At 40.0% G+C, this 26,065-nt stretch overlaps 1 protein-coding gene across 2 annotated transcripts in view; it reads right to left on the bottom strand.

Moving 5' to 3' along the window:
- The window catches only part of XRCC5 (X-ray repair cross complementing 5), a 56,984-nt gene extending 36,430 nt beyond the window's left edge, over window positions 1-20,554 (bottom strand). For both annotated transcript variants that reach the window (XM_086615251.1, XM_086615253.1), the window contains exons 1-10: window positions 20,523-20,554; window positions 17,244-17,357; window positions 16,522-16,705; window positions 15,266-15,314; window positions 13,578-13,700; window positions 10,489-10,677; window positions 7,646-7,760; window positions 5,788-5,926; window positions 3,617-3,729; window positions 171-233 (exon numbers count right to left, since the gene is read on the bottom strand). In XM_086615251.1, coding sequence (XP_086471377.1) covers window positions 171-233; window positions 3,617-3,729; window positions 5,788-5,926; window positions 7,646-7,760; window positions 10,489-10,677; window positions 13,578-13,700; window positions 15,266-15,314; window positions 16,522-16,705; window positions 17,244-17,357; window positions 20,523-20,540 — 1,107 coding nt within the window. In that variant the 5' untranslated portion in view covers window positions 20,541-20,554. The remainder of the gene's footprint in view (window positions 1-170; window positions 234-3,616; window positions 3,730-5,787; window positions 5,927-7,645; window positions 7,761-10,488; window positions 10,678-13,577; window positions 13,701-15,265; window positions 15,315-16,521; window positions 16,706-17,243; window positions 17,358-20,522) is intronic.
- Window positions 20,555-26,065: the final 5,511 nt, after the last annotated feature.

Genomic DNA, 26,065 nt, shown 5'->3' on the forward strand with positions numbered 1-26,065 from the left:
GTCTAATCCAACTTCTTTTCATCCTAATGGGCAATGGAACAAGATTTCTGTAAGCTGCGTAAAGAATATTTGTCGTATTAACACAGAAAGAAGACAATTTCAAGCACCACTACTATTCTTTTCTGTTCTGCAGCCAAACAGCTTCAGCATTAAACTTCAGTTCACCTTACCTCATCATCCTTTGCTGCAAAGACCTTCAGAACCTGGTTGCCCATGTAGTAATGCCTCTGGATCTACAGATTCAAATGATCAAGAGTTAGCATGATCTAAAACAAACGTCATTAATGTGACCTGACTAATTAAATCCTGAAACAACTTACTAAAGTGAGAAGCCACAAAATTTAATTACTGTGCATAGAAGTTAAAAACCTGTATATGTTTCATGTCATCATTTATCCCTCAATATGGATATTCAAGTCATATTCAGCAGGATACTCTCATACCTTCCTATTGATGGGCAAGAATGAGAGACTAAGGTACTTGTAGCTGTTACCAGTCTAAATAATACTGCAGTAATTCTAAAGTCATGTGGAAAACCACAGTAGTTAACAAAAGACCTAAACCTAACTGAAACCACCTCTATGCTATTAAATTTTCCTAGTAAAGGCATGTCAAAAAGGACCTGAAAAAAGTCACATCCTTAATTAATAAAGTTACTTCAACAGCAAACTGCAGTATACACAGCAGTGCTGGTGAAGAAATATTTCTGTTAGTAGAATTTATGCTGTTCATGAACGTGGCTGACCCAAAAAAAAAAAAAAAATAGAGTTTCATTAACGGGCATTGCTGGAATAGCTGGAGCTATCGAGGCTGTGAGACACACCCAGAGAAACTGCAATAGTGGAAAATCTGTCACAAAGACTGCACATTACTACAAACACTGGTTAAAATAACCTTTATTTGAAAAAGAAAAATCTCTCCAAATTACACTGTCTCCAAACTAACCTGGAGTTTCATTATTTAGCAAACTACCATAATGCTGTTGTAGTCAGTGACAACTTGCACCAGAGCAGATCTGTTTAATGTACTACAGCACAATTCTTCAACTCAGATTATTCTACCTGCAAGTATTCTTTGCTGTTCTGTCTTTAAAAGCTCAGGAAATGTTGTGTTCAGTATAGTATAAATACCCAGACATGTGTATCACTACACCTTTTTTGGTTGGGGGGGGGGGAAGTCCCTCTGCAATATTTTCAAGTATTATTTCTTGATTTACACGGCATTGCTTATAAATTAAAAATCAAAGTTTAAGCGGTCTCTGATCCTCTTTCCTGAGGGATGCGAATAACTCAGAAAAATAATATGAGGTGGTTCTATTCCTTCTTTAATTATGTATTTGGAGCTGCTCCAGTTTCTCTAATTAATAATAAATTATCTTTTCTCCAAAGTTTTGAAAAGAAACAATTTAATATAAAACACATATTTGAATAGTGTCAGTATTATGATTCCAAACAATAACATTCAAGAGCCAAAACATAAGGAAAGTATGGGCCTTGAAAATTTCAGTCGTAGCTGAAAACTTCCTGATATCATTATCTATACAGTGTAATTTTAAACCTGCAATCACATCTGAACAACTTTATTCCACAGAGGTCTACCTGAATACTATTGGGCATAATTACCCACACTCCTAGTTACAGGACCAGAGCATAGTTTATTTAAGATGTAATTCCTAGTTGTTACGAAATCCACAGACAAGAGAAGCGCATCATAAAAATTATCAAAAGCAATAAATATTTTGTGCATTGAAAAAAAACAACCCAATTTGTTAATTCTTTGAGGCATATTTATATGAATCAAAAGTATTCCTACAACTAATTATATTCCTACGGTTAATTATTAACTATGTATTTGAAGGTATTACCACTATCTGAACAATAGTGGCAAAAAAAGATCCATGTGAAATAACAGCTCATGTACAGGAGCATGATGCTTCTCATCTGTTTTACTCTTAGTTTCTCTTTTCAATAAAAGTCAGACTTCAAGTCAAAACAGGAGGCCAGCCACCAGCACAAGAAAATGCTGCACATGGTGAAATACATCTTAGAGAATTAAGCGCAGACAGTAAGACTTTGCTGTAGGCTAGTAACGCGTGAAAAGATGCAAGAAATTGTCTCATTGGAACACGGGGTTCAGGCGCAACATTTCACTTGTCAGCCCCAGTTTCTGGTACAGTCCCTAACATCTCTCTGCCCCGGCCAATTTGGGGTATATAAGCTCAAGCATGACGTGTTTCCTCAATCCATCACTTTCAGTACACAAGCTTCCTTAACAACTTTTAAGTTCTGAATGTCCTCAAGGAGCAACCAGGTTAACAGTTCTGACTTAGGCTGGCTTCTCATTTCAATGTCTCAAACGTGACGTCCTGGCTTCACAGTTAATAACATGCTTTGGACCACTGCACTGCAGTAATCTATGGGCATATCCAGCATATCCAGTGTCTCTGTGCCACCTGCACCGTAAAGTAAAAATACGTTTAGTTACATCCATTTGAGTAAGCTCCCAAAGACACTTCCTATTTCATGAGCATCTTTTCTTCCTGGTATAGGTATTGATTCCTCAGCCTTTGTCAAGGGTTTTATTTTGTTCAGGCAGCGAGACATTTCAAAGCAGAGCAGGAGGGCTGAGAGCTTTCAAAAGAGGAGGCACAGAGCTGCCCTACGATTTCATTTCAGTTTTGAGCGGTGAAGGGGATTGGGTGCAGTGAACTACAAGAAGAGTAAAGTTCCAGTCACCCTGTGCAATATCCTGGAGAACAAAGAGGAGGAGCAGCTTAACGTTTCTAGCAACTACTGGTGATCACGTCTCTGTACTTTCTCCTCACGTATCCCGCTTCAAGAATGGTTTGTTTAGTCTTTGTCTAAGGCTTTACTAATGCTTAAGTCCAGGATTTTCTGCAGGAAATCACCTTGTGCTAGACAGTTTTTATTAAGGTACTCACTCAATGTAAGTTTCTTACAACTTCCAGGTAAAACAAAGAGCAAACTTAATATCACAAGTACACCTAAGTGCACACAAACACCAAGCATTTCATTGAAATATGGAGAGTTTTTGAATGATGCTACCTTCATCTAAGTTCTATGAAGTCTTCAGAGAACCTATAACGTAGTTTTTGTTATGGTAGAAACAAGAAGCACGTCACAGTTCACAAACTAATCCTTAAGAAAATGAGAATGAATGTAGTCAGTTCTCAGGCTTGCTTTAACACTTCTTTAATATTGAGGGAGAAGCTTCTTCTGCTAAAAAGAACACACTCGTGGCTGGACAAAGCCCAAAAGACCTTCTGCATGACCTGAACAGAAGAGAGATCATCTTCTTTTGCAGATCTGGCATCATGATTTAAGTTCATGAGATGAAACTAGACTACAATACCTCTCTCTCCACTTTGCAGAGATCCGAGATCAGTGGCTCTTGCTTCACTTGAAGGCCCAACAGCCACATTCATGAGTTTCTCTCCTTCACAAGACTACATACTGTTTACATGTACTAGAATCAGCAAATAAGTCATCCCTGACAGTAGATGCCCCATCCCCAACACTGGAACCTAATACAACACCACAACTTCAGTGAATTCAAACTGAAATCAAGTTGAATGGGAAGAAGCTTAGTACTGTACCTGAGAAGATCTGCTGAACCCCAAAACAGAAAAACATTTTGCTTCTGTTTTGTATTTCATTTGCTCCTCATCTTCCTTGGAAAAAGGAACTATATCACTCCCATAGCGAAAGCCTGGAGAACAAGAGAAGAGCATCTGGTAAGCATATGGGCCTACAATGCTAACACTGAAATTAGCTCTCTGAATGTTTTAACAATGCATGCATGCCCCACCGCTACCTCCACACATGCTCATCAAATTATTTTCCCTGTTAACAAAAAAAACCCACACATCCCATAGACACATTTTGTACTTCACGAACATCAGTTGCACTCCTTGTACACCATTTTATGTAACGTAGCTACCCTTGTAGAGGGCAGGAAAGAAAATAAGGAAAATTAACATCTTGCCTAACACAGCTATGCTCACAGAATAGATTTAAGCAAATCAGAATAGATTTCAGCAAACAGACTCCAACACTCCCTGCAAACATAATACAAAAAGCCCAAACAAGCCACAAATCGTGGAAAGGAAATGACACCAGAAGGGATTCAAAGAAGAAAATGTGTTAACAGGGAAGAGACATACACCCTCACACACAATGGAAAACCAAAACACTCTTGTAGGCAGAAGTGGTCTTTCTACTCATTTCTGTGTTTTACTTCCTGTGCCTTACATTACAGGGATATCTCTACAAAAGAGGAAATTGTTAGTTTCTCAGAGGTATCATCTGTTCCAACTGCTTGTTCCCCTACCTCAAGCTACAATATCCTCCCTGTAACACCATCACCTTATTATACTGTCACAGGCTAAGGATGATACCTTCAGGTGCAAAGAAAGCAGAAGGAACAGAGGCAAACCCCTGGATGAAAAAACAATATGCAGATAGATGTATTTTCCAGGAAACTGAAAAGCATACGCACAGGCAGAATGAAAGAAACTTCAGTATGGGTGCTTCAAATGCAAAATATTGTCTAATTATGACATTTCTCAAAACGTCCACAAAAGTCCATGAGGCAGCAGCAGCTTTTTAACTGTAAGAAATATCACAACACTGATAGAGAAGTTTTTGGTCTCTCTTGTTCACATTGTGCTGTTCATCACTTCTTTTTACTAGTATCCTGCAAGCACTCACCAACTTAGGCAGTCAGGACAACAGCAGAGAATGGTCACAAATGCTCCAAAATATATTCACTATAAAAAGTGGATTTTTTTTTTTTTTTACTAAAAGTTTTGAAGTTATAAAACATAAACAGACTACTAGCTTATCATTATAATTTCTGCTTAAAGAAACAAAGAAAAATCACACTGTTGTTGGGACATTTTTATCTGCTACAAAACACCTTCACCACAATTGAAAGAGGTTAAATAAAAGTAGTACAGTTTAATTTATCTTAATTTTTCAATTTATTTTATTAATTTAACATCACTTTCTATACTGTTGTCTGAATAGTTCTGCCCTTTATAGTTAATACACTTACCCTACTTGTGTGGGATTGAAACAGCAAAGGAAAGAAAAAATTTAGTAACAAACTATATCTATACAATCACAAAAATTAAACACATTTGCTTAACTCCATTTTTAAAAAGTAGACTATTTCATACTGTTTATGGAGCCTTTAGCCTTCTAAGGAATTTAATCCACTCGGAAAGATGCTGAAGGTTATAAAAGAAGTATTCTGCATACCACTACTTCAGACTGAACCTGTTACAGAATTTAAGCAGCAGAGCTAATAGACTCTTGAACACTAAACCTTCCTTTAACGGTTTCATCTTCCCAATTGCAGAATATCTAGAGCGGTTGCTTATCTAGAAAAAAAGCAGTTTTATGAAAGTATTCATGTTATCAGTGCAACTGAAGATTTGAAAACAGAATAGAGGTAGCAGCCCTACTCACTACAGAACTGCGGTATGGTCCTCCACAGAATACAGTTTAGGAAGCTGTAGTGCCTTCCAAGTTCCACCTGGTGGTATTATTATTATTCCTATTACTGGCAAAAGTAAGAATTTTTAAAATACGTGAAGACAAAGAGTCTCACATAAACAGTCTCTGTGTTCCATCAGCTTACAGAGCTTACATTCTAAGATCACAGCTAGGCTTCAAAGTATAGAACTAAAAGGCACTTAGGTGATTTAAAAGTACAAGCCATTATCTTTGGTTTGTCTTTAGGGCGCACATAAAGAAGTCATACCTTGAATAGTATCATCTTTCTGAACCTCTGTCTCATCATCATCATTCAAACAGTAAACAGTTTCTTTTTGCACATCATCTTTTCTGAGGGTTTTCGCATCCACAACTGTCCAAATTTTTTTCACCTTCTCTTCTGTGATCTTTATATCAGAATTCAAAGAAAAGGAATGTTTAACATTTCAGCGGGATCCAGAGTGCTTATCAGAACAAGCAAAAAATTCTTAGACCAAGTGCTGCGTTATTTTGCCAATAAGGAACTAATAATGACATCCCCAAATATGCATCTCTGACTGGTATTACAGTGCTTTCAGCACACTATTTCTTCTGTATGAGATCTAACACCTGAACTACTTCACACTGACTGCAAACTTCTCTTGGTTATTCATTAAAGTCATGGACTAAGTCATTTGTGGAAGCCTTTTAGTCACAGGATAACACGTAACTTACTTGCTATGTATTTCACTTCCTCCACTTACATAACTGCTTTTGACAAAGCATTAAGATATATGTTAAAGGTACAAGAAGAAGACTCGATGTTCATTCAGCTTGTTTGCCCAAGTTTTGCATCAGGCTTACTACACTATAGGATAAAAATACCCTATGGTACTGCAACTTCCCCAAGAAGTAGAAAGAGTTCCCAGTTGCATTACAGGACTGGGAGGGAAAAGAAGTATCTGCAATGAGTGAATGCTTCCGAACTACAGGGAAAGAAAAATGCTTTCCTTTCTCTCTACTTAAGTGAAATTGATGGTATACCTAGTAAATGAGAAGAAAAATGGAGAACTGGGTAGAAAACAAAGACGACAGAATAGACTACGTCAGTAGATACCACAAATCTGTCCCTAGCTCTGGTCCAACTGCTGTATGACCTCAGGCTAGTCACTTGGTTCATGTTGCTTACTCTCCCAAGCGTCATTTATTTTGTGTGTAAACACCTTTGGGAGGGAACTCTTACTGCATATTTGTACAGGTCTGGCACAATATCCTAATTAAAAAAAATATATATTAATAAGTATAAATAGAAAGTTGACAGCAGAGATTCTCTTTCAAGGCTAGTATGCCTACTTCTCAGAAGCCAGATATATTTCAATTTCACAATATATCTTCCTGAAACATTGCAATATTGGCCAGACTCTCAGTCTTGGATTCAAATAACGAACCAATTAATCTCCATCTCATCAGATCCATCAATGCTGCCATGCTATATAGTTACCTACTAATTACTTAGTAACTGGAATTTTGCAATTTCTGTGTTCAAATACACTTACTTCTTCCTATCACTGTATGAAAGACCCGTACAAACTGTAAGGGAAACAGACTGTGCACAGGCTCTGCCAAACAGTATAAAGCAAACAAGCTGAAAAATATACCTTTTTTTCCAAGTCTGAAATAACAATAGATGCAATTTGAAACAATAGCTGGTAAAGCATTTACACCCTCCGTTTTACATATGTGTGTAACTCCTCTCATGCCTTGGGCTTAAGAAATACATACTAAGTTTCACTGAGCTCCAGACATATCACTGATGCCAAATGGAAAGCCACACACAAGTGCAGAATTCTTAATCAGGTTCGTCAGCTTCCATACCATTAAGTGTCACAGCGTAGACAGCAATTACTTCTATTTCTGTACATCGTGAATTTTAGTTCTTTAACATATGTGTACAATATGGTGAAGTTAAAGTTGCTGTGGGAACCAGTTTCAGATGTACTGGCTTCCATGCACGTAAAATCTCTACCGTAATTATTTTGGATGTTGTTTTATCTTTTATTTTCTTCGCTTTAAGGAAAAAACCATGCAGCTGCACCTAACTTGCTGCCAAAATACATACACTAAAACACACCATTTTGTGAACTTACTGATTTGTAGGCCACAATCCTTATAGACAAATTAGAACCAATAGTGAGCTGGCAGGGCCAAGCCATAGATTTTCTTTCTATTTTCTTAAACATCGAAAGACGCTCCAGGCTCTCTCTAAATGAAGGAATCAGGAAAGCAGAAATGAAATCTAGTGAACTGTAATAAAATACTACAGACAATACACCCTCTTCAAGGAGATGCAGGAGTCCAATTGTTTCAGCTTAGCTGGCATAAAGTATTAGAAAATAAACTGTATGAATAATCTTGTCATTAACTATTGTCAGAAAAGAGACTGAAAAAAACAGGTGGTACAGTAGATGATTCCCATCTCAAGCCTTTGTGATGGTGTGACATTAGGGCTTAAAGACAGTATGTCTTTATGTGATGAAACTACACGATTGCTTCTTAAGCATTTTACATTTATCTGTGCTTACTCAATTAAGGCATGTAGTTAGCTGAATAACCCAAATTAGAAAAGGCTTCTCTAAGTGGTAAAATGCTTTCTGCAGCAGAGGTGAAGAAATAAAGAATCCAGTTCCAATTAACAGGATTTTGTTTGTGTGGTAATTAACTTTTGACACTTCTTTTTTTATACAGTACTAATGAACTCATCATTTTTGAGGCATTCAGTTAGAGTGAAACAAGTTACTTTGAGTATTTCTAGCCTAAAGAGTATATATATGCAAGTTCACAAAGTTCATAAAACACAAAAAAAAACAGGAACTGTAATGACTTTATACTACAAAGTGTTAACTCAATTGCACAACTTTAAGCAATGGAGTCCAAAAATTAAAAATTGACAGTGAAAGTAATTTATAATATATTTTTGTAAAATCAAATAGGCTTGCACCCCAGAACAGCTTTCAGCTAACACAAACTTTATCAGCTATTTTGGTATAAAATTCCAGTGCAGAGAAAGCGCTCATAGATTTTTTTTTTTAATTGCATGATGAAGTAAAGATAAAACAGTGTTGGCTTTACCTTTTCCACATGATGATAAAACCCAAAGTCTACCTCTCTCTTGATTAAAACACTTGTCTGGCAGAAATTAAGACCAAGCCCTAAAAACATTAGTACAGAATTCAACTTGGTATTCTACTTTTCAACTTTCTTAGGATGAGCAGGGTGGGTTTTGGTGGGTTTTTTTTAAATCTAACAAAAGCACAATGAAAGGAGAAAATGCACTGGGATATTCATACTGAGATAAACATTGTATTTCATTTTTCATTTTTTTTTCCTTGAGGAAGGGAGGAAATATTGCTTTTTCTGACAATACAGACATCAAAATAGGATTTTTAAAAAGAATCTGTTACTACATCATTAAAACTACTGCAACATATACATTCAAGGGTGAATGTGAAAATCAAATGTCTAAGCGTCAAATGCCTAAAAATGTCATTTAAGCTCAATTTATTAACTCTATCCTTTAATTTCTTATATTTATAGAATAAAAATGCTCTTTGTTATCAAAGAAGATTCAGCCAATAAAACCCTAGTAAACGTGTATTTCAAGTTGTATTTTAAAAACAAGTTTCTTCTCCTCTGCTCTGCAATCCCTTCCTCCAAAATCCAGAGGCAGCGGAAGTACTTCCTGTCCAATAGTCAGAATATCAAACCCTAAAACAATACAACAAAATTTTCTCACTCACTTTGCTGTCATGACTAATCTATTTTCACAAAAGTTGAAATGTTTTTTCCAGCAGGAATAATGAATATAGGAAAACAGAGCATGTATCTGAGTTGGTAAATTATCATGACAGATTTGCCAGGCTGACTTCTTAAAGCCTGGTAAGCAACTTAACTGCATCTAAAACCTCATATACTCTTGAACAACTTAACTAAAGCTTTAAGCTATTAGCCAAATGCCTATTTATCCAAAGATTTTGTATTTTCCCTGAAAGCATGGCATAAAGACATCTGATACAGTAGCAGGTTCCTGCAACAAAAAAAAATAAAGAAGGGGCCAAGTCACATAGTAGCTTCATGCATATGGATTTATCCTAAAGGATAAATGGGCCCAGACAGATACTGTTTTTCTGTGCAGTCTTTTGATGCAATGACAAAGTGTGCTTTTTTCCAAGACTCAGAATGCTCTGTTGACTAGTATGGAACACACACACAGTTACACGTTTCTTCATTATTCCACACTAATGCTCAAATAACAGTTTAACTGGCTGCTGAGCGGCAAAGCTGATCAGTTGGGCAGGACCAGGGAAGGAAACCCCACAAATAAAATGACAAATAGCAGCATGCAAACCTACAGATACCTGATCTAAAAATTACGCTTGACAATCATGCTACAGCTATGGTCTACTAAGTTTCCTGAAAAACATATTGTCTAAAAGATCACACTTCATAATTGTAGAATAGAACTACTAAGACAATAAAAATCAGGCTTTTATAAGGCATATAGATGCATTTTGCTTGTTTCCCAACAGAAACAACACTTATGTGGAAAAGTCTTGGTTATTTCATTAGCTACAGCTTTTCAGAGACACACATATACTTCTATTCTTTCATTGGGGAAACAAAGTGAAAAATCATCTTTCAATTCTTGCATCAGGAATGCTGCTAAAAATTGTTCGGCGCAATGGCACAGTGATTTTTTTCTTTAAAGACAGATACAGAAAATTCATTTTCCACTGAAATCTGTAAGCTTTCCTACCTATTCTAAAGACACTGAAGAAACTGTTTGAAAGGGAGTGTACTGTAAGTTATAAAATTAACTGACTTCAGTGAAACTGGAAGCCAAGTGACTGATTACTTAATTCGTTTCATCTTTTGGGGAAAAAAAATCAGGAAGTAAATTTACAGTGTCATAAAGAGAATTAGCCAAATTTACCTGAAAGTATAAATTTCTTCCAGCCCTCCTCCTTCATCCAAAGTATGCATTAGTTTCCTCACCACATCAATGCCTTCCTTCTGTTGCTCAGTTAAACCCTTTCTTGGAAAATAGTTTCTTTGCATTTGAGAACGTACAGTGGCACTTGTATCTCCACCTCCATCATCAACATTCACTGGAAATGGCAGACTAAGAACACAAGCAGAAGCAGTTAGTTTTACTTTCTTCTTAACTAAAATAACCAATCAAAAACAAAACAAAAATTGTATCAAGATCAACAATATCTATCTAGCTGCAGTAACACGTATAAAGGCTTGTGAAACACATGAAGTAGTACTTCAGATCTACTTGGCATTGGTAACATCTTGACCAGGGTGCTGCACCAATTCTGGGCATCATACATCAATAAAGATGTCCACATGCAGGAAGGGATTAGGGGGTAAAGACAAGATCTATGAAAAAAGACCGAACAAAGTAAAGCCCATAGAGAAGGGAGTCAGAGGGCAATGCAGCCTTAAATATAAAAGACTGTTGCAGACAGGAAGGGAACAATCAGTTCTTCATATTCAGCCTGCACTCAAACTACATCATGGAGTCAGGTCAGACGTTCAAAAACCCAGTAAAGGCATTTCAAACCATAATTTCTAAAACCAACTGCCTGAGGAGACAGAAGAGTCTCCGTCACTGGAAACCTTTATGAAAAGATTAGACAAACACCACTCGGCAATGACATACATAAAACCGACCCGGTCCGAAGCAGAGGACTGCTCTAGATGGCCTGCTAAAAGGCCACTCCAGGCCTGCGATTCTGCACCAGCTCTAAACGCCAATAAACGGGCCTTTCTCTGCAGTGGGGCTATTAGGTATTTCGGGAATAAATGGTACTCTTTGAGACTTTAATACCTTACACCACTGGGTGAATTTGTGACTGAAGATGACACATTTTCCTGCACTTCAAGAACCAGATTTAAAAATTTAGTCAGGGGTTATAGATAAAATGATTTTGCTGCTCTTCAAAACATAACAGAGTTAAAATTAAGTATAATAACCACAGGAAAGAGAGATGTGTAAGATCCTCTACTTTGCGCCCCCAACAATGCCTGCAGATTTTTCAAATCTTTTGTCTGATCCAATTTTAAATGAATCACATACCTTTTACCACATTTCCACGAAGTAAAATAATTTCAGCATTGTAGTATGTTTTCAAAAAAGCAGCCTACAGATTTCTACCATACTTTCACCTTGTTAGTCCTCACTAAACTTATCTCTGGAGTAACATATGATAAGCAGAGTTAACAATATGCACAACAACATCACATACAGCAGAACTAAAGATCAAACTCCAGCAAAGTGTTTGGTATCTTTTTTGGAAACAGCATCCACTGACAAACAGAGAAACTGTATTTCAAAGCTGTTACGAGAGCAAAAAGCTTCAAATCTCTGATACATAAAAGTCAGATTACTTTCATTATACAGCGCTTAGAGACTCCTGTGATAAGAACTGTGTAACACTCAAAGCTACACAGCACTCAGTATGTGCTCGGCGCTTGGTAACAGGGAGGAAAACCAACTACCTGCCACAAGTTAAAACCTGATCAATAAATAGGGCATAAGAGATGGAAACATCGGTTATAACAAAAGGACAAGGTTTAGCGGTGTTATCTTTCAACCAGTATCCTGAGTATTTTACATTTGTACATGTACTTCTCAAAGCATCGTTTGCTCATACGGCTGGAAGACAGGATGTAAATCTGCAGCTGATGTTACAACAGAATCCTTTCTCTAGTGCTTCTACTAGCCATGGGACTTCTCCTTTGCCATGTTACAAAGAAACTGTAAAGATGTATCTGAAATCTCACAGAATAAAACTGCAACATCAACCTGGGGCAGTACCATCTGTGCTAGTCTGCATAGCAAACTACACACATGGAGACAAGGTAGCAGGCTCTAAAATGCCAGGTCTCTGAAAGATGTAACTCTGGCTGGCAGCATGTACTCAGGTTCGTGGTATTGTGTCTCCTCTGCGTTCAGTGCCAACAACAGCTTAAATAGCCTAGAAGGGGCTTGTCAAGGCACGTTGCAAGCCTACCTTCTTTTGCTACGCAGACAGAACCTGAGTAGTCTGACATTTTTACGTTCAGCCTCTCCCAAGCAAAGTGTGAAAAAGAATTTTTCTGTGGAGGATCAGCCCATGATTTTCAGTCACGCTTTCCTACCTAACCCCTCTGTTGTCTTGCAGGTGGGTTCACAAATGACTTAATTAATTTATCAAGCTCAGAACATTGCTCCTTACAGAATGCTGGATCTAGCTGAAAGTAATATTAAAACAATCAGAAGTAAAACTGTGGCTTTAACTTTCTCCTGTGAAACTATTTGTTATAAATAGCAAACATTAACATTCACAAAGTTTTGCTTTCAAATAAAGTCCTACTAGAAGGCCTATAGCTTCCTATGTTACCATCATGTGCAATGACTACAGATCTCAGCACCACCACTGATTCTTCAGATCAATGCCTATACCAATTGAGACAAGGGATTCCTGTTATTATAATTAAGATATTGCTTCCATTTTCCTCTTCCATTTTCCAAGCCCATCACCGTGAACGTATAACCCTTGTCCTCAGACTTGCTTTTCTACTGACACCAGAATCAGGCTATAAACACCTGCAACACTACCTCATTATTTCTTCCCAGTAACCTCCTTACTAAAAAGGATCTAGGCTGCTGCTGTGCCAAAACCACTGCTTCTGAAGCTATTTCTGGCTCATTGTTTCCTACTTCTCTGCTTATATAGATCTTTAGTCTCCAGTTTTAAACTTTGGCTCTAAGCTATAAGCTTAACTGGAGAAGAAGCCATCATCTTAAGGTGTTTTTACCCATGACTTAATCACGGGGACTCGGTTCATAACTGGAATTCATGGCATGTGTAATTGATATAAGTACCTATATCAATCATATTGCATACTGGTACATCCCTATAGAAACAATATACCAACAGATCACCAGCTCCTTCAAGATCATTATTAAGAAAGAATAACAATTTCCCTTTAAAAAACAGCATAGTATATAACAGCCACTTCCATACTTACAAAAACTGAAGTGAAATTCCTGTTTTCTTCAAGTTAGCAATGATAATTTCCAGCTGATCCTCACTGACAGGACTACTAAGGTCTGTAAACAGTTCGATGTGTCTCTTCTCATATTTCTTTCCTCTTAAAATACAAAAAGAACATTTACATATATCTGAAATATTATCTAGAAAGCCTTTTCTAATTCTTTCCTTAGAAAACTGAAGCTTTACCAAAGCAATATACTTGTAAAAAAAAAAAAAAAAAACAAACCTGCTTGGCAGAACTTGCTCTGTCATTGCTCATGTTATTCATGGTAAGTTTTTATCTTTACAATTCCCCTTACTCACTCCTACCCCCTAAAATTGAGGATTCTAGCCCTGTGACTGTATAAATCACTAACTACATCTAAATGAATAGAATTCTGCCAATTTTCACCTAAGTAGATAAAATGCTAATAAAATATTTTAGATTGTTTATTGATTATACTAGATATTTAATTTGCAGCTGTCAGTCTGTCCTTGTGAAAATGGAAAATGTCTCTTAAATTACTGTTGCTGGTGGGGGTTCCATTTCACCAAGCTAATTCAGTAGATTCATTGGATAAGATAGACTTTAAAGTCTACTTAATACGCTAAGAAGTAGTAACAATAAACATCAGAAAGTTTTGCCAGCTGCAGAACAAAATTCAGTTAAACTGATATAGTTTTTATCTGGATATTCAAGCATAGGGGTGATTTTCTTGAATTTGTACCTGATGGAATTTTCTCAACTGAAGGTAAACTCCACATAAAAGAGTTTGATGCATACAAGCAACTTACCCACAAGATAACAAAGGCAGTTGCTCCGTAGGTATTCAAGGTTATACTGCCATAAATACAGTTACTTTCATTCACAACTCAGTTTTAACTGTTAAATTGATACAGCTTTCTGAGCGGATTAAACTTTATCCATAAAAATACAAATTGCATCACATAGTCTAGTCTTCTGCATTCACAATTAGATCATATGATCTTTTTAACATGTTCAATCTGTTTTGAAAGGAAGTAAGGTTATCTTCCTTTCCATGGACCATCAATTCACTGACTGTTAGAAAGTCACGTTTCCCATCTAAGTACATTCACTGACAACTCTGTAACACTTGTGCCAACGTTTTCTTACAGCTTAAGCAGTGGTTTTTTCCCACTGCACATTTATCTCCCACAGCCTGCATATTTACAAACAGCCACCTTATCTCCAACAGCCTTTAATTTTCTAGGCTGAACTAACTAACCTTTCTAGTTTTGTTTCCTTTTTTTCTTTGTAAGATATGTCACCACCCTTATAAATCTGGTAGTTCTTTTCTATGCATTTTAACATCCGAATTAATGTTTTTTGAAAACAGATCACAAGAAATGTGACACTACGTGAAGTCTTTGTGCCTTGCATAACAGCATTAATACTCTCATGAATCTACTGCAAAGTTCACAGTTGCATCAGAAAGCTCTTAGATTGTCTGGAGAAGCTAGATGTCTCCTGGAGACTCTTCAGGAACAGGCTCCTGTAGTGTTGTTTGTTCTTAATGCTGGTGGTTGTTTTTTGTTTTGTTTTTTTAAAAAAAGGATTTTCCATATTTACACAATTATGTAAATCTAATACTGACAAGAAATCAGGTCAGCTCCAAAATGCAAGGTCAGAATTCTGTAAAAGGCTCTGGGTTACATACTCACATTGTTTCCTTCTGAAGCAAGTCCATACACACAATAATTGCATCCAGAACTAAGCAAATTTAAGAAAAATCTCATTTAGAACATGAATCATGTCACAAAAGTGTTTTTCCTATGCAACAATCTGATTTCACCCCCAACATGTTTCCCAAACACTGACAAACATGCTTTTTACTTAACAAGCAATTTTTTGAGACAAGTACTCTTCAAGTACCTACTGTGCAAGAGGTTTCTATACAACTTGTCTGGTTTGTTATCTTATCTCTTTCGCCTTTATCTGACAGAACAGTAAAAAGACTGCTTCAGGGCCCAATCTCTTATCTGTCAATGAGGAGGCTTGAAGTTCAAGGAAAGAACAATCTAATCTTTACAATAATTAGCTTGAATTGACAAACAAAATTTGCTTGTACTTTCAATACATGATACCATTTTCTCACGCAAGTTTTCCTTCAAAACATCTACATCTGTCAATCTCTTGATAGTTTATTCCTCATCACAGCTCTCATTGGCAACATATTTTTATCACTGCGCACAAATCTGCCCACCCATTGAAGAAGACTGCTTCTGCTAAGATACAGCTGACTGGCTGCACACTTCTCTGAAACAGCTGACAGTCTGAATAGAGCTCATAATCATGTTATGGCCAGGAAGAGGGAAGACATCACAGGAAGTTGAACAGCATGTTGAACAGTATGCAAATGAAACACATAAAGGGACACTACACAGATGGCCTTCTTTTAAAACTCTTCACCTTATGCAACTAACAACAGAATACATTCAAACATGAACAACATTCAGACCAGCAATAGATATTTGGCAATGTTAGAAATACTTTATACAGAAATCAATCTTATAAACTTCTATCCTGCTTTGTCTGGCATCTGGCTCTTCTGCTGATATATTTCGTAAATAGGATTTTTATTTGATGAAAAACCATAAACCAAGTCCTACAACACTATTTGTAAACACAAAGGCCTTATTTAAGGCCTAAAATTATATTATTGCTATCTCTGCTCTCTTCAATTAACAGCACACTTCCTAAAAGCAATGATTCCCTAAGGCCAAGACTCCATCTGCTAGCCTAAAAGAATGTCAAAAAGCAGCTAATTTGCTTTTGAACAAACCTACAACCACAAATTAGCTGAACTCTGATAGTAGTTACAACTTTGGAGGCAAATCTGAGCCTGTTTCACAACACTAACTTCCTGTCTCCTATATAGCTGAATCAGTTCAAGAAGTGCTCTACAGCAAAAGGATACAGTCTGCTTGTTCAGAGCCTGGTTTAATCAAATCTTGAATGTCTTCCAGCAGATCAAAATCTGGTAGCATTAGTGACCTATGTACAGTAATGTTTTGGTATTGATCCCCACTGGCGAGGTCATTCCTAGTACTATCTGTACCAAACAAAACTACAGCAACTTCATCTTTACTCTCAGCAAAAACCTGGAAAAGAGAAAATACACAGCACGTATAAAACCACAGATAGATTCATGCACAACTGTGTTAGACTCGATCAAGCTGAACTAGTTTTGAAAAAATGTCAAGTACAGTGGATTTACTTTTTTCTGTGCTATCCTACCAAAATGTAATCTTACAGAAAGTTCACTAATTTAGGTATAATCAAAATAGCAGATTGAGATGAGAATATCTGGGATAAAACAAGTAAAATTGGCTGACTCCATTCCTGAAATGAGTCTTCAGCATGGTAAATCTTACAAAGGTTGAAATATTTTAGAGAAAGAGTACTTTTTTCCCCTAAAAGTTTCTACTGTCCTAAAGAAAAAGAGCAATGAATCCAACTGCCACACGTCCACAAAAGTACAGCTGAATCAAAGAGCACTTACTCCTGCATAAAAACAGACTAATTTTTACTCATTTCTCATTTATTTCAATTATTAGTATATGAGGAAAACATTTCACAGATATCATTGCTTCCTCCTTCTTTTTAACAGTTTTTTATTACATGCAAAGTCACGCTTACCTGTCTCTGCACAAATTTTGTCATAACCTTCTTGGCTTGCTCAAGTGAAGACTCCTCACCAGAGGCAGAATTGCTCATTGTAAAGCCTACATCCAGGCACAGCACTATGGCTGCCTAGAAAGGAAACACAATACTGAATAAGAACATAAAAGGGTCAATATAAGCATAATTACTAAAAAGTGATAGTTTGGATCCTTGAACATACAAGACCTAAAAATCATACTAGGTCACCATCAGTTTCTTTTACAGTAACTGCTAATGTGACACAATGGTGGAGGACAGAACCAGTACAACTATACTGAACTAAGAATCATTTAATTCTGCACCATGGTCCAGGCATCTCAGTGAAAAATACAAAAAATCCTATATTACACAATAACCTGTCAAAAGGGGCAATTTCTATTCAATCCCGTGAACATCTTATGGATCTAAGGGCTCTTCTATACTAGGAAATAAAACAGGCATTTCGGTTGACAATTACCAGCACAACACAACACAGTACAGATGCACAACACAAGGCAGAGAGACAAGAAGGTTTCCTAAACCCTACAGCTACATCCATCCCTCGCAGTAGCCCGTAATAGCCGCAGACCACTGTTTGGTCTAACCCACAAATGTAAGAATGACTGCACTTCTGTGGCTTCCAGGGAGAGTTGGAACATTTGCTGCTACCAGAGGTGTTTCTGCAGGGAGCACTGGTGCCTGCAGCACGCAGCTATGCTCTTAATGCCTCAGAAGGATGAGTTCTGATTTCAACTTAGGGTCTTGAATTCCACAAGCTGATATATGTGTTTGTATTTCTGATCATTCCTTTAACTGATCTATATACAACAGTGCCCAAGTCTCCCCCTTAACTGATTTATAAACTAGCATATGAATAAAATAAAATTACTTCTTGTGAGTTCTCTTGTTCAGCATTTATTAATAATGAATATTACCTGCAGTGTACTGCCCATTCAACTAGTTTTGTTAAGTTCCTCTAAAGTTCTTCCACAGACTCTACGTACCTTGATTACCCAGAGTAATTTTACCATCCAGCTGAATGAAGCTGCACAAGGAATTAACCAAAATTATGTCCTGCATCTTCAAGGACACTGACAAAATGCCAGCTCAAATTTATTGCCACTGATTAAACCAAGGTTCTTTAAATATACATCAAAATCTTGCCTGGTAGACAGCCAGTAGCTTAAATTACACTGCATACAAAAACTTGTTTGCCAGAACACAGGAAAGTTAACTATTACCTAGTTTGGAGTCAGTCACCTTGTTTTAAAAAACAAAATACATCCGATTCTCTAAGAGGTGAAGCTGCCAAAAGGACGCAGGCAATAAACCAGAAGATTGAGAATCAAGCGACATGGATGCACGGTCAGCTTTCACAAAACAAAAGGGATGAACAGAAAAAAAAAAGTGTTGGTTTAAGCTCTTTTGCATATGACCATGCAAATAACTCCAACCATCTTTTTAAACATCAACCAAAAGAATCTGATTCTTTTTGTCACCCAAATAGGTATTTCTTAAAATCAAGTTTATAGGAATAATTTGCCCAGATTAGTTGTTTAATGCTCTGTACTAGCAGCTCTCAAACTATTTTCTTATCCTCCTCCTTTTCCAAAAATACATTGTGCACCTCCCCCACCATTTTAACAAGCATTGGTTTAGCTCCCTGCATCCTCCCAGGACAGGATACAAGAGGAAGAAGGAAAAAAGGCCGAGCACCAGTGCTCCACATGATGTCCAGTTGGTTATACTCAGTCTCAACACTCTGTTCCTCACTCAGCCTTCACTGGTGGCTTGCCTAGGAGCCAGAAATGAATGCCTTTGAGGCAACTACATCTGCAGAAGCTTACAGTGGAATAGAGGCAGTAACTGAGACTGCACTAGGTTCTCATGAGAGTCTTGTTACTGCTCACCTGCCAGCCTGAGGAATTACGCTACCAGCATCAGCAACTGCAGACCCTCAGCTTGTTGCTGTCCTGCCTCAAGACACATTACAGCTGGCAGCTGAATTAATTCTCTTGTCCAAAACAAGTAAAATGCTCTTCACAGCTGGCAAGATGACAGCAAAGAAATCAAACAAGTGCAGGACTGAAGAGGTGCTGTTTTGCTTAAGAAAAAATGATCAAGTGGCAAGAATTAACAATGCTCTTCTGGAAGGCAGCAAACTCCAAGCCCAGTACCTATTCAGGTATGTAGAATCCTCCTTCAGGAAAAGGGCAAGTCTCTCTTTTGGCAATCTTCCTCTATATGCCTCTTCATCTCTTACTGGCTTCTGTGCATCTCACTTCTGAGCACCCAGTACTGCCATTTCCAGGTGCAATATATGAAGCAACACTTTTAGGACGCTCAGCACGTGTGATTGTAGGACCACATTGTCACGGGTGAGCTAACATCAACCTGCTTTGCTCAGGCACTGATAAGGGCGAGAACAGAACGAGCCTGCCTTTATCTGCAGCCTGCCGGTGCTGAAGCCGGTTGCGAGGAAGCTGAGGGAGACGCGGCTGCAGCAGCGCTTCAGCCTGTGCTCAGCCGATGTGCCCGAAACTGCCGCGTATCAGAGGAGACCCTGACGCAGCTTTCGCCGGCAGCATTCCTTCCAGGCACCAGACAAACGAACTGTGTCTTTAACTGGGCAAAACCACTTCTAGTATTATCTCAGCAAGAGCAACAGCAACTACTACTGTGGTAGCTGCACCGCACCCAAAACCCGCAGCCGCTCCCGAGACAGGAATACTGAAGTCCCTTGGAATTAAGACGGTACCAGCATTAGTACCAGCAGCAACTGGGAGGGCGGCACGGGGAGGAGCTGCTGGGTTTCGGGACGGGTTTTGCAGCCCCGGTGTTGTGCCGCTCGCCGCCAACCCCGCCGCCGGCGCACCGCGGGCAGAGCCGGGCCGGTCCCGCCCGACGGCAGCCAGGCCCGTTCCCCGGGGAGCGCGAGCGGACCGCGTCCCGCTCCAGCGAGGCGCTACGGGAACGGAACGACCCGCCACAGCGAGCGCGGGGTCGCGCAAACTCCCACCGCCGCAGGCCGCCGCCCAGGGCAAGAGCTCAAACAGCGCCGGCGTTACAGGCGGGGAACGGCGGCTGCAGCCCGCGGAGGAGGGACCCATTGTCACGGTCCCCCCCCGCCCCGGCACTCACCGCGGCCAGGCCCGCACGGGCAGCAGCCCCCACACACACATCCCACCACACCGAGCCGGGCACACGGCAGACGAAGCCGAACGTGTTCTCAAAGGCCGCCGGGACGCGGGAGGACCCTCCCTTCCCTCGCCTCACCTTGCCGCCCCGCGCCATCTTGCTCGCCCCGGGACGCGGTGCGCCGCGCTCAGCGCTCCGCCCGGCGCCGCGCCGTGTCCGCCCCGCGTCCCCCCGGGAACGCGGTGGCGGCGCCTCGCGTTCCGCGGGAGCGGCAGCGCCAGCCAGCGGCCGGCGGCGGCGCGGACGGGGCCCAGACGGAGGGAGGGCGCGGGCAGGGGCGCTGGTCGGAGCAGGGGGCGAGAGGGGCCCGTCCCGGCACTGCCCCGTCCCCAGCCTCCCGCTGCGGGCAGGGGACACGTTCCCCCAGCGGCCCTGCGGAGGTGGCGCGGCGTGACGCAGCGCTGTGCGGGTTCACGGCCCTTCCGCCGTGGCCGCGAGTTCGGCCGAGGCCGACACGGGGCAGGCCGCAGCTGGGCTGAGCATGGCCCGGCTGGCAGAGGGCAGGGGGATGTGGGCTGCCCCCCTCATCGTTCCCCGCAGGCCGCTCCCCCCGCTCAGAGTGCCACATCTCGCAGGCATGACTTTGGCCGTAGGGTGAGCAGTGCCTAGCGAGGGACAAACCTGGCTCGGGTGGACTTGGCTCAAGTTCCTGAGGAGAGGCAGCAGGAGGGCCAACCTCTGGGGCCAGGCAGATGGCTCATTTCTTAGTGGCATCTGATGATAGGACAAGGGGAAATGGATATAAGCTGGAGCATAGGAGGTTCCGCTTAAACATGAGGAAGAACTTCTTCCCAGTAAGGGTAACAGAACACTGGAACAGGCTGCCCAGAGAGGTTGTGGAGTCTCCTTCTCTGGAGATGTTCAAAACCCACCTGGACGCGTTCTTGTGTGATCTGATGTAGGTGGTCCTGCTCGGGCAGGGGGATTGGACTAGATGATCCTTTGAGGTCCCTTCCAATCCCTAACATTCTGTGATTCACCCCATCTGTCACCCACTCCACAGGGCCCATCCACCCAGGGCTCTTCAGCCTCCTCCTCCTGGTACCTGGGAATCCCACAGGACATGTCTGCTGAGGGAGCAGCCATTCACTTTTGCCATCAGGACAGGGCTTTGGGCTGGATGAAAGTGTCTAGCAAGTTGCATTCTGTCCATGGGTCACCAGTGGGACTTTATTTATTTCAACATTGGCACAACACTAGCCTTCTCCCAACATTAACAATCGAGACAATTTCTCAACCAAATTGCATCCAGGCTCTTTGATGAAACTGAAGGCTGCTGATTTTACAATAGATACTAATAATAATCTTGGCACCTGTTGGATATTAAATCATCAGTAGAGATGTATAGAGAATGAGAAATATTTCATCGCATACATTGAGTGCTTCTTGTTCTGCATTACCTTCCCTGTATCCTTTGGGAATGTAATTATCAGTGTTCTTTCTATTCTCAGTGTATCTCAAAAACCACATTATTATCTATAATTATTCTCAAAACGGAGTGCAAAGTGGAGATATTAGTATAGCTACAAAAGAGTAAATCTCACATGAACACTTCAAAAACGTTGTACAAGACGACTGACCCTGCAAACACAAGCATTTTCTTTTTATATTGAGTGATGTTTGAAGACAAAAATCCCCTTTCCTTCCTTACTACATTGCTATGCTTTGGGAATATTGGTAATTGAGGGATTCTCTCTTCAAAGCACTTTGCATATCAAAGGAACAGAGCAGCTTGGCAACGTGACAAACATTTTATGGGAAACCTGTAGGCAAAAAAAAAAACCCAAACCACCAGTTAGCAACTGCAAGAGAAAGCTGTGCGTTGTCTTCATGAGTGTTTCTCAGGAGTTTTCAGATTAATCAGCCAAGAAAATCAGGTCTGCTTACTATTATTATTATTGCTCCTCATGTTATCTTAGTCCCTAGGAGTGCTTGCCACAGACCAAAAGCCACCCTTTGTGCTAGCAGTCAGGCAATCCCCCACCCCAACTGGTTTCTGACCAGATTCTGAAATTGTAGTCTAGGTATAAGACAAGGCATGTGTGCACACGCACACACAAATGGGAAGAGCAGAGAAACAACAATTGATCAATTTCATCAGCAATGGCTTTTCACTCACCAGCAGAAAAGCATTTTGCAAGGTATCATAATCAATGAACATTTTATTTTTAAGCCAGGGATGGGAAGTAAAACCCCAGCCCTGACTGCTGGCACAGAATATTGACGCAAAACCCTTCATAGTCCTCTCCAAATCCTAGATGTGACACAAAAGCTGAATCCCAGGCTTTGGTCCAAACTCTCATAGCCAGAGCAGTAATTGTAAACATTACCCAGAGACACTTGATTTGAGTGGGAAGTAGGAACCTCTGCTTTGCAGGAAGCTTGCCGTGCCCAGTCCAAGTGCAGCACCCTGTTCCCTTACAAAGTCTGAGTAAAACTGAAGACACCTGTAACCATGAAACTCTGTCTGTGATCTTCCTATCCATTAGCTCTGTTTAACATAAATGGGGTCTTATAACTCTCTCAGCAAAATACACAAACAAACCTGAACATTCCCTTCTTTGCACCTTCATGCTGCTAGATTTTTTCAGAGCTATTTCCGCCATTCATGGCATTAGCCACCACGGCTAATCATTTCTGAAACAAACTTCAATCCCCATTTCCTTCACAAGTCTGCACAGAGCTCCCTTAAGCATCAGATCTGACTAATCAACTCCATCTGGGCACACCAGGGCTTTGTTAGCCTGGATTAAGACTTGAAGATCTTTGCTTGTAAACACTTGCCAAGAGATGCTTGTGATTAATTGGCCATTTCCATTTTACAGAATGTCAGTCTCTCAGCATAAATAATAAATATGTGATGTCTCAGAGGACTCAGCATCCAGGGTGTTCAGCTGTAATCTCATTTGCAGCAAAGTGAGTCGGACCTCAGTCCCAGTGAGGTTCTCACTCATTGCTCTGCTTACTCCTTTTTTAGTGACTTCTCTTCCCCCCAAAAATAAGCCTGGATTAAATAAACATGGGAAGCAGTAATGAGGCGCCTGCCTTGTGTTTAACTTCACTCCATGCCTTTACAAGGCAGCAAGGAAAATGGCTTCCCTGTTTTGTTACAAGAAAGAATATATTATCCAGAGAGTTGCAGCTGGGACCCAGATGCTTATGGCAGCTCTGAGCTTCGATGTAAAAGTAGAAAGATGACTTGGCCTTTCTCCCTCTTGGAGCAATTGCCCATAGGGTAAAGATTTGGATAAATGCCTGGTGGAAAGAGGAATCTGGGATATAGCCAAACAGTTTTGTTGAAACAGATATATGATTCAGAACTTTCCACAGAATAATTAACTTTGTGATCATTACCTATTCTTTGTCTGGACACATACATAGAAGTGGACACTAACTGCAGACTGAGGAATTATGAACTGAATTTCCTACAGAGATAAATGAAGAAGGGCAAGGACACTGTGACACCAATCAGCTTTGTTTTTCTACCAGTACAAATTTGGCAGCAAGCTGAAAGATGAAGTAGATGGGAGATTGGCACCCCAAGCAAAGCAGAACATCTGTTCACATCTTCCTGCATTTGGCTTCATCAGGTATGCACAGTTGTCTTCTCCCAAGAAGTCTTTCCAAACACCGGATTGCAAGCACATGCCAAAACTGTGGTACAGACCAACACTAGTATTTATTATGTCTCTTTAGTGATTCCTGATGATCCTTCCCAAGAGATGCAAGTCTAACACACTGTCTTTGCTTAGTTGCTTCTGTGGAATACACGTGCAAGGAAAAAAGTCTCAAACACTGGTTTCACTCTCTAAAGCAAAACTGGTCTTTGAGGATCAGCTGTAAGTCCACAGGCCTTGTCCTCTGGCCATCTATAACTCATGAACACTTGGCACATTACAAAATTGTGCCTTTCCTAAAATTAAAAAAAAATTCCTTCTGGGGATTTAACAGTTCACATCTGTTGGTCAACCTGCTCTGTCCATTTTTTATTTAGTTCATGCAATGGAAAGAAATTAGTCTACTAGGAAACATAAGGAAATTATTGTGGTAGGAAAATTAGAAAACTAAATAGGAAGGATTATACCACACCATCCAACCTTGCCTGAAAACACAGAAGAAAATCATATTAAGGAGAGTTAATGAGTTACGAGAGTATCTTGATTCAGAGTGTGTCCGGCCAGGCACATCAGAGCTCAGGGGCTCCTGAATTGTGTCAGAGAGGTGGATCATGGCTGGTACACAAACTACTTCAAAGCAGCACACTCACAACTCCTAGTCCCACACCACCACAAAGGAGACAGGGAATGCTTCAGAAACAGCTTCACCAATCCTTCTGCACAGAGCTGAGACCCTGAGGCTCCATGTTTATAGTTCCTCTTACAAAAGACAGCATCACTATTGCTTTTCCTCCTCCCTGCCCCCCACCCCAACTGCTAAATTTAAAGCCTTCTCTTTCCCTCTGACCGGTCTGTTTCTCTTCTCCAGACTATCCAGTTAACAGACATTTCTCAGGCAGAGTAAAAACTTCCACTGGCTGTAATACACCAGCAGAGACCTTATTAAGCATCACAGAGAAGAAAAGCATGAAATCACAAGCCAACACTGTTTAGAACCCCTTTTCCCCACGTGGTATTTACCTTTTTCACACTATCATGGAGTACGTTGAGAATCACACTCTTCTGCAGCATGCATGTACTGTCCTGCAGAATTGCTGCCATCCAGTTGTTCTTCCACCTGATGTTCATTACTCCCGATGAACAGAACAGTGCATTTGCTGAAAAAAAAACAAGATGCAACTTTTTCACTTTCAGACTGTTTATGAATTTGCACTGATTTCTTTTTAGTTCTAATCTCCTCAGCCATTGTGCATGCTATGCCTCTCAGTTTGGTGTCATTTTGAGATTTTATAAGCACGTTTTGTGTTCAACCAAGTCACGAAGGACAGCACTCAGCCCAAGATAGCCACCCCTGGGAGGAACCGCTAGGCAGAGCTCTGTATACAACAGTCTAGCTGCTTTTGCAGTTATTTCATTATATGTTAAATATGTCACAACTTCCTAGCCTGCCTATCAGAACGTCTTTTAAAACAGTATCAAAGCTGTTTAAAATCAAGGTAAATAATTTCTATGCAAAAAAAAGCATGTTTCTCTCTCACACAAAAAATAAAGGTTAATTTGATACTATTTGTTCTTTAAAATTTTTTTTTTCTTTTACTTATTATCTTCTGAGCACCTACAAATAGTTTAATTATTTGTCATGCTAGTTTCCAGTGACTTGGGCACAAATAGCCTATAACTCCCTGACATCTTCACACTCCCTCATCCCTTTTTAGAAGTAAATATTATATTTGTAATCTCACCCATCCTTTCAAGGAAAATCACTATTGCTCCAGAGATTGCTTTAGCTAGTTTTATATTTGCCTTGGATGAAATTCACCTGGCTCAACTGATTTGAAAACATATCCACTGTTTAAGCACACTCCGACTTTTCCTGTTTTATCCTGAATCACTTTTTGCTGCTGGTGTTAATTGCATTGCTGCCTGATTACAGGTGACCTTTGTAAATGGACAGGCTTCCACAGCTGTCAATTATTTAATTAGCTCCACAAAGGCAGAAGCATA

Source organism: Tauraco erythrolophus, chromosome 8 (genome assembly GCF_009769465.1).
Source record: "Tauraco erythrolophus isolate bTauEry1 chromosome 8, bTauEry1.pri, whole genome shotgun sequence".
NCBI lineage: Eukaryota > Metazoa > Chordata > Aves > Musophagiformes > Musophagidae > Tauraco > Tauraco erythrolophus.